The sequence below is a fragment of the Branchiostoma floridae genome, chromosome 2, assembly GCF_000003815.2.
Source record: "Branchiostoma floridae strain S238N-H82 chromosome 2, Bfl_VNyyK, whole genome shotgun sequence".
Taxonomy (NCBI): domain Eukaryota; kingdom Metazoa; phylum Chordata; class Leptocardii; order Amphioxiformes; family Branchiostomatidae; genus Branchiostoma; species Branchiostoma floridae.
In genome coordinates, this window is record NC_049980.1 from 29,854,540 (window position 1) to 29,866,710 (window position 12,171).

The 12,171-nt window shown below is 45.4% G+C and overlaps 3 protein-coding genes across 4 annotated transcripts in view; 1 reads left to right on the forward strand and 2 right to left on the reverse strand.

The window, feature by feature from the left end:
• Positions 1 to 651, reverse strand: part of LOC118409138 — an 11,358-nt gene extending 10,707 nt beyond the window's left edge. Inside the window, exon 1 of the mRNA XM_035810007.1 lies at positions 324 to 651. Within this exon, the coding sequence (XP_035665900.1) occupies positions 324 to 506 (183 nt within the window). The 5' untranslated portion in view covers positions 507 to 651. The remainder of the gene's footprint in view (positions 1 to 323) is intronic.
• LOC118409729 (3-oxoacyl-[acyl-carrier-protein] reductase FabG-like) overlaps positions 1 to 12,171 on the reverse strand; it is an 876,245-nt gene that overhangs the window by 223,682 nt on the left and 640,392 nt on the right. The window lies entirely within an intron of this gene.
• LOC118409726 (ceroid-lipofuscinosis neuronal protein 6 homolog) lies at positions 940 to 11,856 on the forward strand. Of its 2 annotated transcripts, none has more exons than XM_035811000.1 (7): positions 940 to 1,146; positions 2,623 to 2,779; positions 3,307 to 3,405; positions 3,901 to 4,095; positions 5,957 to 6,012; positions 6,569 to 6,694; positions 11,422 to 11,856. In XM_035811000.1, the coding sequence occupies exons 1-7, from the start codon at positions 1,106 to 1,108 to the stop codon at positions 11,690 to 11,692; spliced, it is 945 nt and encodes a 314-aa protein (XP_035666893.1). In that variant the 5' UTR covers positions 940 to 1,105; the 3' UTR covers positions 11,693 to 11,856. The 2 variants fall into 2 exon arrangements, with proteins under 2 accessions (XP_035666893.1, XP_035666895.1); XM_035811002.1 differs by having other exon boundaries at positions 1,091 to 1,146; positions 2,626 to 2,779.

The window sequence follows — 12,171 nt, forward strand, 5'->3', positions numbered from 1 at the left end:
CCCCCATGCATACCATTGGGCCCAAAAAGGGTCGCATTGCAGGCTAGCCTGCTCAGCCCAGGCTTTTCTGCAAACCCTAAATTTGAGTACTCTTTCTCCATGATTCTTCACGAAGTTTCTTCTGTTTGCAAATATCCCCTACATATTACATGTATTGAAATCCTAGCCTGTAGACTGTACAATGTTTTATAAATTATCAATAAAGATAACTGACGTTAATAATATCTATGGTATACTATCGTGTGCTAATAACTTCTGCAATCTTTGCGGCCCAGACAAGTGGAGTCATGAACAGACAAGGCTGAAGACATCGTGCTACATACCTTACAATGTCCGTTCTTCGCAGCGATGACTAGCGGTGGGGCGGCCTGTCCTTCGGGATCTTCCGTCACATGTGTCAGAAGTTCACGGGCCTCTTCCGTCGTCTTGTTGTGCAACAGCGCGGCAAGAGTCAAGAACTTCCCCTCACCGGCAGCGTTAAAAACGGCCGAGTACGGCAACTCCATCTTTTCCCTGGCCTGGCTACTCCCAGCGACGTCTAAGCGAGGGTTTTTCACTTATACAGTTTAAGATCAGTAGGCCGTCTTTCACAGCGGTTGCTGCCAGCCGTCGTCTGCTAAACATGGCGATTCTTTAAATTTTTTCTTTCGGTAGAGCGCATTTAAACGTTTTCACTGATGACGTCTATGTCGCCCGCGATATTGCGTACCTTGACAAATTCATCGCCAAGAATAGAAAAAAATAGCTTCGATACACATTCTGGGAAAACCGAACCAAAAATGGACATTTAGCTGGCGGACGTGACTTATGTGTGATATTTGTTTGCGTGCTCTTGCTGTCTTTGGGAAAGCACCCCGTCGCGAAATGACGTCTGTCTGACCAATGGTAGAGCGTCATGAAAACGAGGTTACGAGAGGGAATCACCTGATTTACCGTGAGAAGGTTTCCCACCTTTGGACTACTGTAGTTGCAAATTTTCCTCGCAAATATTAACTTGAGGTTTTTAGTAGGAGAGCGTTTGGGCAACTGTAAAACGTGGTGAAAGTTATGTGCCAACTTTCGCATCCCCCTTGGCTTGGCAGCTTGGCTTGGTGAACAAAAAACCATGAGTGCAGCAACCCGGAAACGTGCCAACAAGGTCCAAAGGTGAACAATTTTCTAACGGTATAAAACGTTTTGACTGAAATCCAGCGGTGTTAAAATAGAGTTAATGAGCTTTGCCCCCTCTCGAAGGTCACCAGCTTTGTAAACAAAAGCTAACATGACTGGATTTTAGGCATTTATGGTGGTCTAAAACTAAAAGATGATACACCACGTACCAGTCTGATCCATACATCTGCTTGGAGTTGGAGATTAGTGATGGTCCACCCACACATTTATCACATGGAAAGTCTTCATAGGTTAAGATAAGGGAAGGCCAACAGCAATTAACTGAAAAATTACCAGCAGGTTCCTTTTACTTGACTTTGCTGCATTCAGGTATCCCAAGTGGTAAAACTTAGTCTGCATAATGTAACGTTATGCATTTAAATATAACGTTAATATTAAGGTTACATGATATATAGTAAGAGAAGGTCACCATAGATTAAAAAAAAAAAGATATGATCAGTCTTTCTGAATATTCACTTTAATGTACCTCCAAACAGATGTTGTGGGTGGTAAAATTAGGAGCTAATAGACTCTACCAATCCTCCTACGCAGGGACATCCAACAGCCAAACTGCCTGTACATGTCTGGATGTGCCCTGCTCTTTCAACCGTCACCCTAAGTTCCTGATCGCCCTGCTTATAAATATTAATGAGGTTACCCTTATACATGCGAGACAGCATTAGAAAACGGAAAGCCTATTCTCTGATTGGCCGACAGCTGGTTTGGGGGGGACGTCCACAGGAACTAAGAGTGACGGTTGAAAGTACATCCAGACAGGCAGTTTGGCTGTTGGATGTCCCTGCGTAGGAGGATGACTCTACCAAACTTCTATTATTAAAGCAAAGTTTTCTTGATGCTCAAAAGTACAGTTATGAATGTTACACTGATTCTTGCACGTGGGCCTCATGGGATTGGCCTCATGATATTAAGTCCAGAATAAAATATGTGGATGAAGGGAGGGGTCATATAAAAGACATGTGAACTATGACCTACATAGCACACATTTTGCCTGAAAGGCTCACTCAGATCTCACTGACTTCCTGTCTCAGTCAATCAATACTACAGAGTCCTAGGGGTGGAAGCCATAAAACATCCTGTCACTCAGACTAATTCCTATAGTCTCCAAGCAGATATGGGATTGTAGCTTCATCTCCCAGCTATTTCATGAATACCGACCCTCTCATTCTCAACTACCATACATAAATATTTTATGCAAATGAACGTTAATTTGCATATTTTCAGCACATCTGCTTGATTTCTGTCCTTTTGCTGTACATGCAGAAATGTTCGCCGTTGTTTTATGTTCGCTGTTTTCGCGTGGCCGCTTCACCGCAAATTCCAAATCACCGCAAACATTATCCTTTACAGTAAGTGACTGGTGTATGGCGCTAACTGAAACTCAAAAACACCGTGAACACACCATTGTCCTTCTACCACGAAATTAAATCCCCTCGAACTTAAATGCATTTGCAGTAGTCAGCAGTCTTTACACCCCAGGAAGGACAAGGGCAGAGTTCATCCCTCCGCCGCTGGCAGTTTAGCTGATGATGTCGTCCCCTTCCACCTTGACCTCTGGTTGACCTTGACACTTGAGAACTGGATATTGGATTTTGGTCGACCCATTGCCATGGTAGCTATCATCAACAACAGGACACAATTTTTGTTGCTCAATTATTTGATTATTGTTCTGTACTATTGTGTAGATCTAACATGCACACCCCCTATCTGCAAAGTCAAGTACTTCATGTATGACTTACTTGCTCTATGCTAAGCTTATGCTTTATCTGCTGTGCCTGCCACACTATACACATGTATTCCTTTATTCGGCATTGAAAAAAAATGCTACTTAAGGTTAAGATCATACTCAAGTTACCTCATTCTCAATGTGCAAAACACAAAATGCCAGGTCTCTATCCAAAACTGTTTATTGTCTCTTATGCAGTAAAATTCTGGCGAAATTGTAAGTTCATACTGTACTCTCTAGTAAATGCAGTTACCTCCAGGGTGGTATTATTTTGCAATAGAAGGGAAAAGGATGTCAGGATTCGAACCCAGGACCTCTGGCTTCTGGGTCAACTACATGTACCCTGCAGTTACACCACACTACTCACATGGTTAAGAGTCTCATAAATGTACAGTATTTACCTTCCTCCTTAGCTGTGGGTTCCTCTGGAATGGTCACCGCTGAACATGCCCAGTGTGGGAGACTACTTCCACATGGCCTATAACGTCATCACCCCATTCTGTCTCCTCAAGGTAAGGTACAGTAGCCTTCAACACAGTAAGGACTGTTAGAATACATTTCTTAAGTTATTGATTAAATATCCAAGGTCTTAAGTATTGAATGTAAGTTGGTTTGGTTTGGCAAGGCTACATAGAGGCCATGGATTCAGTTCCTGTCATTCATGGCAAGAATTTGTGTCCTTGGTCAAGGCACTTTCTAGCCATGAATTAGCTCTCGAATTCCTGTCTGCTTGCCTAACCACTCAACTATCAATGCCATTTTTGCAAGAATCCCTTTGCTGTCTGTTCACAAGTTAACTGTATATCTATTCAAGTACAAGTCAATCTCTACAACTGGATTTAAAAAAATGGAAATTTAGTTCCGGATGTTTCGAGTGATATCCATCACTCGTCTTCAGCATCATGAGAAGACGCTTTTTTAATTCAGTTGCAGAGGTTGAATTGTATTTGAACATTGTTTACCTGGATGTCTAACCTTTCTAAACGTAACTGTATGATTTACTTCAGCTACTGGAGAGATGTCCACGCAAGCTTCCCCTGGGTTCCTCTGTCATCTACCTGGCAGTGATCTTCTTCGTGATGGGGGCCAGTCTTCACCTGGTGGGAGACTCCGTCAACCATCGTCTCATCCACAGTGGTTACCAGAACCACCTGTCAGTCAGGGACAACCCCATCATGCAGAAACTACAACCCGAGTCATTGGTAACAAGAGTTCGAAGGACTCCTACTTCCGTGAAATATCTAGAGCAGTGTTCTAGCCTGCCTGAAATCTTTTTATGTCCCCTGGATTTGGAATGGAAATTCTGTCGAAGGCCAGATGATCTTAGGAGGGTCCTGGGGCATGCTCCTCAATAACATTTTGAAATCTAGACCCTCTGAAATAGTATTTCCTTTATTTTGAGGGGCAGGTAGACCCAGATTGGTTGAATGAATAATTCTTTATAAAAATTACATTTGTATTATGCGAATTTTTGTCGGGCACAGAGGATGGAATGCTCAAAGTTTTTGTCCGTCCCCAGCAGCAAATTCCGTCAAAGGACAAAAGGACTAGCCTCCTTCACCGGCCTCTCTGGGAAGCTTGGCAATTTTTTTTTTTTGGGGGGGGGGGGGGTGCCGTTAGGTCGATTCGCGATTTTTAACCGGGAATATGCTGGGAGAGGAAAATATGCCGGGAAAGGAATATACACCGGAAAGCTTGTACGGGCTAGGCGAAATCGGCTTCCCAGTAGGCCTGCTACTTGTCGCTATCTACAAACGCAATAATGATTAAGAATGCCTTTCAGACGGCCAATTAATGTATTCGCGAGAAGTTATTCACACTGCCGCGAGAAGTAATTCACACTTCAACGTTAATAGTGCACGGCCACCCCGAAGCGTGCCACAAACCTACGTAACGTTACCGGAAACCGTGCACACGCTGCCTGCCTTTGTCACTTCCAGAGTCACAATAATTGATACAACAGTTTGAATAATTGATACACGTGCAAAACTTACATTTCAGATCAGTGTAAAACATTTTTTCCAGTGGATTTCCCACACGTAGTGCAAACAAGCCTTGCCTGATCAGCAACAAGGGCATGAAGTGGCGAGATGACTATGACCATGGTCGAGTTCTCTGGCAATCGACGGGCAAATCTGATAGCAGATCGACTTGCCTTGGCCTGTAGCAAGGCCAACAAAACAATCATTGCCTTTGCAGACCGCAGCAATGGCCAGGGATTGTCCTTCCCTGAACTCGGGGAAGCTCTTTCGTACATAATGGGAAGTTTCAGCGGAGTTTTTCTACGGTAAGTACTCGTTTTCAAATGAGCCTTGTTTTGAAATGCGTGACCGTTACAAAGTTACGGGTCATCGCGCAACGGGGGGTGTGCCGGGCTGCCAGTGCTGGACGCGTTTATGACGGGAAGTTCGCACATCCATACCAAACGGTGATAAGTGTTTTTTAATGGGGCTTTGTAGATAGCGACAAGTAGCAGGCCTACTGGGAAGCCGATTTCGCCTAGCCCGTACAAGCTTTCCGGTGTATATTCCTTTCCCGGCATATATTCCTTTCCCGGCATATTACCGGTTAAAAATCGCGAATCGACCTAACGGCACCCCCCCCCCCCAAAAAAAAATTGCCAAGCTTCCCAGAGAGGCCGGTGAAGGAGGCTACAAAAGGACGGACGCTGGCTAGAACCCTGATTTAGAGTTGTCTAGTTTAAATGCAGTTCTTTCATTATACAAGTGTTTGGTTAACATTATACGTGCCAGTTGATCACTTCCTGTCACTCGACAGTGAACGTGGTGACAGTTGTATGGCAAATGTATAACTGCAAAAATATACCTACCTGTATAACTGCAAAAATACAAACAGATATACCTAAATGTATAACTGCAAAAATATGATCAGATCAAAACCAACACTTTTGCATGAACCTGGAGTGTGTCAGTTTAATCAAGGTTAATAGTTAAACAAAAAATAATCCCACTTTCATTCCCTGTTACTTTGGCAACTCTGACCATTTTGCCATGTTGGTCTGTAGTGAGTTTCTTGATGCTAAATTTGTTGCTTGCTCCTCAGGTTGACTCCTTTGAACTCCTTTACTTCTATGATGAGTACCTTGGCCACCTAATGTGGTGAGTTATACTGGCACCTTGTACTTCTATGGTAGCACTGTAGCCAAACAGAGGACTTGCCAAAAGATTGGCATTGCCCAAGCTTTAAAACTGACTACACGTTACATTTGTCTCTTAGTTTTACACATGATTGTGTCACATGTACTTCCACGCAACATAAAAATGGGGCATGTCTGTAATCTCCAGGCTGATGTAAGAATCTGACCCAGTCTCTGTTTTTTATGAATGTTTAACAACAAAAGTACTAGTACGTCTATCTAGCAGTGCACCAAATTTTAATTCTTCACCTGTTCCTACAGTGGGGGGTTGCTATCAAGAAGTGGGCACCACTACAGAGTGGTCAAAATGCAGAAAAGACCAACACAGTCACACACTCAGACAGATTCATCTGCTTGCAGATATAATGTAGTACATTGTATTATTAACGTTATATCCTCTAATAATGGTGCATGCAATAGAATGCCTTAGTAAACGTAAGATACTTTTATTCACATGATTATGACTGTCTTATTCTGAAGACTGACAACCTTTTTGTTTGATGTTGCATTACATGTAGGTACATCCCGTTCTTCCTGTGCCTGGTGCTGTATTTTGGGGGCTGTTTTGTTCCCGACAAGGGAAGGGGTGGCCGCATGCCTGTGTCTGCCTGGATCCTCACCATTGTCAGTGCTGTCTACAACTGGTAGGTACTTGTAGCCTTTACCAGGCTCCACATGTCACTGTTATCAGTGCTGTCTACAACTAGTAGGTACTTCTAGCCTCTACCAGGCTCCACAATGTCACTGTTGTCAGTGCTGTCTACAACTGGTAAGTACATGTAGCCTCTACCAGGCCCCACATGTCACTGTTGTGGTAGGTACTTGTAGCCTCTACCAGGCTCCCCTTGTCTCTGTTGTCAGTGCTGTCTACAACAGTTACTGTACAATCATGTAGGATGATAGGTGGCGCTCTTATAGAGCGGCCGCAGGTTTTATGAGCTCTGAAGCTCTTGGTTTTATGTTTGTGTATATTTTGTATATTTTGTCACCACTGTGCAATATGCGTGTTCGTCAAGTTGCTGAGATGTTGGAGGCCTAATCCTGAGGGTTCACTGATCGAGACTCGAGGATTTTACCAGGAAAACTTGGCCTGCTTCGGTGACATCCAACATTTGGCCAAAGATGGCGTCCGCCGGAATGATGCGCTATACTACCCAGTTCTTCAGAAGCCTACGGCAAACGTCAGAGCCGATCACCCCACTTCTGAAGGAACGGCTCAGGCAACTAGGAGTTCTAAGGACTCGTGGCAGATACCGCGGTACAAGGGCCGGTAAGATTCGCCAAAGAAAGATTACCACTGTGATCGGCAATAGGCTTCCTTTACATACCGGTACCTCTCTCATATGCAAATTTTACGGGAGGGACTGTACACAACAACAACTCCCTAGACCACGGAAGAATGCCAACACCGTTAATCTACTCAAAGTTCCAGTGCGAAAACCCCAGCCCAACTCCAATGCGGGAAGCTTGCCATCAGTATATATGTGCAACGCTCGTTCTCTCCTTAACAAACTGGATGAATTCGAAACCACTATCAAACAATATAACGCTGATGTAGCAATTGTCACAGAGACGTGGTTCTCCCCAGCGATACCAACTGAGTTCCTGAATATCGATAAGTACGCACTGTTTTCTTGTAGCAGAACTGACCGCCGTGGAGGAGGCGTGGCCGTTTATGTCCACCAAGACGCCCAACCGAGGACCATCCCTCAGGTTTCTGTACCCCCAGAACTCGAATGCGTTTGGGTGTGGCTTCGGCCCCCTAGACTCCCGCGGCAAGTACCTTGCATCGTAGTCTGTGCAACTTACTTCCCACCCAACTCCAGGAACCAGGAGCTTCTCCTACATCACTTGGTGGACACGGCTGACCTCCTGAAAACCCTTCATCCCGACATCGGTCTCATATTTGCAGGGGACTACAACCAATTGGATTACCAGCCGCTTCTCCGAGCTCACAGACTACACCAAGTGGTCAGCTCCCCGACCCGTGGGGAGGCTACCCTCGACGTCATCATCACGAACTTAAAGTCTTCCTACAAACTTCCAGAGGTGACTAATCCAATAGGCACAAGTGACCACAAGGCTGTTTGGTGGCAGGCAGGAGAGCGTGCACAAGGTACCAACAAGTCCAAGTACGTGGTCGTCCGTCCCATGCCGGACTCCAGGATACGGGACTTTGGGCAATGGATTACCTCACACAGCTGGCAGGAGGTGCTAGAGAAGGCCACTGTAGAAGAGAAGACAGCCGCATTCTACGGGACATTGCACTCAGTCATAGACAGGTTCTTTCCCCAAAAGAGAGCCAAGCTACATCAAAAAGACAAACCCTGGATCACTGCTTCGCTCAAGACACTGATACACAAAAGACAACTAGCTCACAGTCGGGGTCAAGAGTTACTCTACAAGCTCCTCCGCAACAAGATCGCCCGTAACATTAAACAAGGGAAGAAAACCTTCTACCACGACCACGTGCAGCATCTGAAGAAGGAGAATCCGGCCGAGTGGCATAAGACCATCAGACAGTTGGCAAACTGGTCAGCCCCTACCACGAACATCCAAGTACCAGGAGTAGACCCTACCGACACAGCAGGTGTAGCAAACGCCATCAACAAGCACCTGGCGTCCATTTGCCAGGCGCTGAGCCCACTGGACTACAGCAAGCTACCATCGTACCTGCCGGCTATGCCACCGCCCCAAGTCAACCCATGGGACATGTACAACCGGTTAAGCCGAATCAAGGTCTCAAAAGCCCCTGGCCCGGACCAGATGCCACCTAAAATCATAAAGGAGTTTGCCTACGAGCTTTCCTTGCCACTGACAGACATCCTTAATGCTTCACTGCGAGAGGGAAGAGTACCGCCTGAGTGGAGGGAAGCCACGGTAATCCCCGTCCCAAAAAAACAGCCAACTGACCTTGACAGCATCCGCCCAGTCTCTCTCACGGCACAGTTTGCTAAAGTCTGCGAAGGATTCGTCTCCTCCTGGATCCTGTCCGACATAGCACCTCAAATGGACTGCAAACAGTTTGGGAATTCCAAAGGATGCTCCACAACACATTGTCTCATCGACTTGCTGAACTTTTTCTTCTCCGGGGCTGAAAGGAAAGCAACAGTGGGCACCTTGATTTTAACTGATTTCTCAAAGGCATTTGACAGAGTGTGCCACAACACTGCCATCGCTAAACTGATCAGCATGGGGGCAAGAGCTTCTTTAATCCCCTGGCTGTGTAGCTTCATGGCTGGTCGGAAACAGTGCGTCAGATATCGGGGGTCAGTGTCAGACTGGGAGCCGTTAACAAGTGGAGTGGCTCAGGGAACTCTGCTAGGTCCGCTAGTTTTCCTAGCAATGATAAATGACATCAAACCCGTAACATCAAACTCTCACTGGAAGTATGTCGACGACTTCAACCTCGGTGAAATAAGACCAGTTACGGTAGCAACAACCCTCCAGACTGACCTCGACAACCTTGAGAGCTGGTCCGCGAGCAATTCTATGAGCCTGAATCCCAAAAAGTGCATGGCGATGCATTTCTGCTTCATGCGTCAACCGCCGCAGATACCGGCACTTACCCTTGGTGGACAGAACCTTGCCATTGTCACACAGGCCAGGCTGTTAGGACTACACATTAGATCGGACCTACGTTGGGATGACCAAGTAGACGTGATGGTGTCTAAAGCCAGCAAGCGTCTCTTCCTCGTCAGCAGACTGCGCCGATCCGGAGTACCAGCATCTGATCTCACCACCATATACTGCGGGTACATTCGTCCCATTCTGGAATATGGTGCTCCCTGCTGGAGTGCCGCACTCACAAGCAAACAGTCTGCAGCCCTAGAGCGAGTGCAGAAACGTGCCTGCAAAATGATCATTGGACGACGGTACGACTCCTACTCAGAAACGCTAGAACAGCTCAATCTCCAACGCCTATCAGACCGCCGTCGGAGCCTGTGCGTTGACTTTGCTACCAAGGTTGAGAAATCCCCACGGTTCTGTTCCTGGCTGCCCCCCACCCGTGTACAACAGCACGGTAGAAACCTACGCAACTCTGGACAGTACCAGCAGCCTTCTGGGTCAAAGCGCTACAGGACAAGCGCCATCCCGGCCATTGTAGAAACGCTTAACGGACTCTAACTGAACTGAACTTTACTCCTCAGTCACACGTTGTCTTGTCGAAGTTTTTAAAGTCTATATAAAGTCTGTAAATAGTGGAATACTTTGAACAAATCCGTATTACTTCGATATTGTATTTTAACCAGCATCTATTGACCCATTGTTTTAACGTCGTGCATAAAGTTTTCTAATCGATGTATGTTGAATGGAACATGATTGTAATGCCCTCGCAATTCAGCCTCTTAGGCTGCCAGGAGGACTATTATGCTTATTGCTTAATAAACCAGTCTACTACTACTACTACATGTAGCCTGTACCAGGCTCCACATGTCACTGTTGTCAGTGCTGTCTACAACTGGTAGGTACAATCATGTAGCCTCTACTAGGCTCCACATGTTACTGTTGTCAGTGCTGTCTACAACTGGTAGGTACAATCATGTAGCCTCTACCAGGCTCCACATGTCACTGTTGTCAGTGCTGTCTACAACTGGTAGGTACTTGTAGCCTCTACCAGGCTCCCCATGTCACTGTTGTCAGTGCTGTCTACAACTGTACAATCATGAAGCCTCTACCAGGCTCCACATGTCACTGTTGTCAGCTAGTGCTGTCTACAACTGGTAGGTACTTGTAGTCTCTACCAGGCTCCCCATGTCACTGTTGTCAGTGCTGTCTACAACTGGTAAGTACATGTAGCCTCTACCAGGCTCCACATGTTACTGTTGTCAGTGCTGTCTACAACTGGTAGGTACTTGTAGCCTCTACCAGGCTCCACATGTTACTGTTGTCAGTGCTGTCTACAACTGGTAGGTACAATCATGTAGCCTCTACCAGGCTCCACATGTTACTGTTGTCAGTGCTGTCTACAACTGGTAGGTACATGTAGCCTCTACCAGGCTCCACATGTTACTGTTGTCAGTGCTGTCTACAACTGGTAAGTACATGTAGCCTCTACCAGGCTCCACATGTCACTGTTGTCTACTTCTACATGCTGAAGACTTCTGTAGCCTATAACCAGATGCTACCTTTTATCAAATCAACTGTATGCAGTACACGTTCTATGGCAATGTAGTAGACTACTAGTAAGTGGACACCATTAAGTAAATGTCCCGTTTTAAGCAAGAAATGTGAAGATGTGGTATATGTGTGTATGGTTGATGTCTGAGGTTGTCCACTACCAGTATCTCCTGAATGCAGTACTATGCATACATTATCATGTACAAAATGTACTTATTTGCTACAAATGTCTGTATCATTTGTTTTGCAGGTACCTCGTCACAGAAGGACAGATCTTCCCCCTTTTCCTCATATCCTATGCTGTAATGCTGCTGATATTCTGGTACAACAAAGGGAATAGGGAGGAGCCAGATGTCAATGGTTACTTCATGCTGTACAGTTTTGGGCTGACCCTGCTGCTAGTGGTGACATGGGTGGGTTACCTGTGGAATGACCAGGCCTTGAGGGTACGGTACCCCGGTCTGATTTATGTACCTGAGCCTTGGACATACTATTCGCTATATAAGGCAGGGAATTACTAAAAATTTAGATAGATTAACAAATATCCATCAAATGTTTCATCAAGTTGGTAAATCAATGTATGTTTTGATAAAATCATCTTAAATTTGTACTTGGGTTATCATGTCACAATTATGTCACCTATTTCAATTTTGTTGTGAAATGAAATAAAAATTTTGAGATTTTATAGTTGTGTGCTAAACCTGTTGCAGTGAAGTCCTTGTCTGGATTACAAAGGGATGAAAATGGTCTATTTTTGTTTGGTGGTGTGGGTTTTCATAGGAGGGGTTGTACTAAGGATTATCTACCACCACCCAATGTTGTGCTCATAGCACTTCAACCTATTTCCTCACTCCACTCATGAAAGTGCACTTTCACTTAATTTGAGTGCGGAACGTCCTCTTGGATGGAACGTAAAGGCAGAGGTTCTGCGTTTCAGGAGAACCACACCTCAAAATCACTGCATTTATTGATAAGAGTAGGGTCCTTCCTGTTGCGAGTG

Coding starts and splice junctions, on each gene's coding strand:
- LOC118409726 (XM_035811000.1), top strand. CDS start 1,106: ATGAGTGCAGCAACCCGGAAACGTGCCAACAAGGTCCAAAG. Junction 1,147..2,622: donor CGTGCCAACAAGGTCCAAAG/GTGAACAATTTT, acceptor ATGCATTTGCAG/TAGTCAGCAGTCTTTACACC. Junction 4,096..5,956: donor AACTACAACCCGAGTCATTG/GTAACAAGAGTT, acceptor CTTGCTCCTCAG/GTTGACTCCTTTGAACTCCT.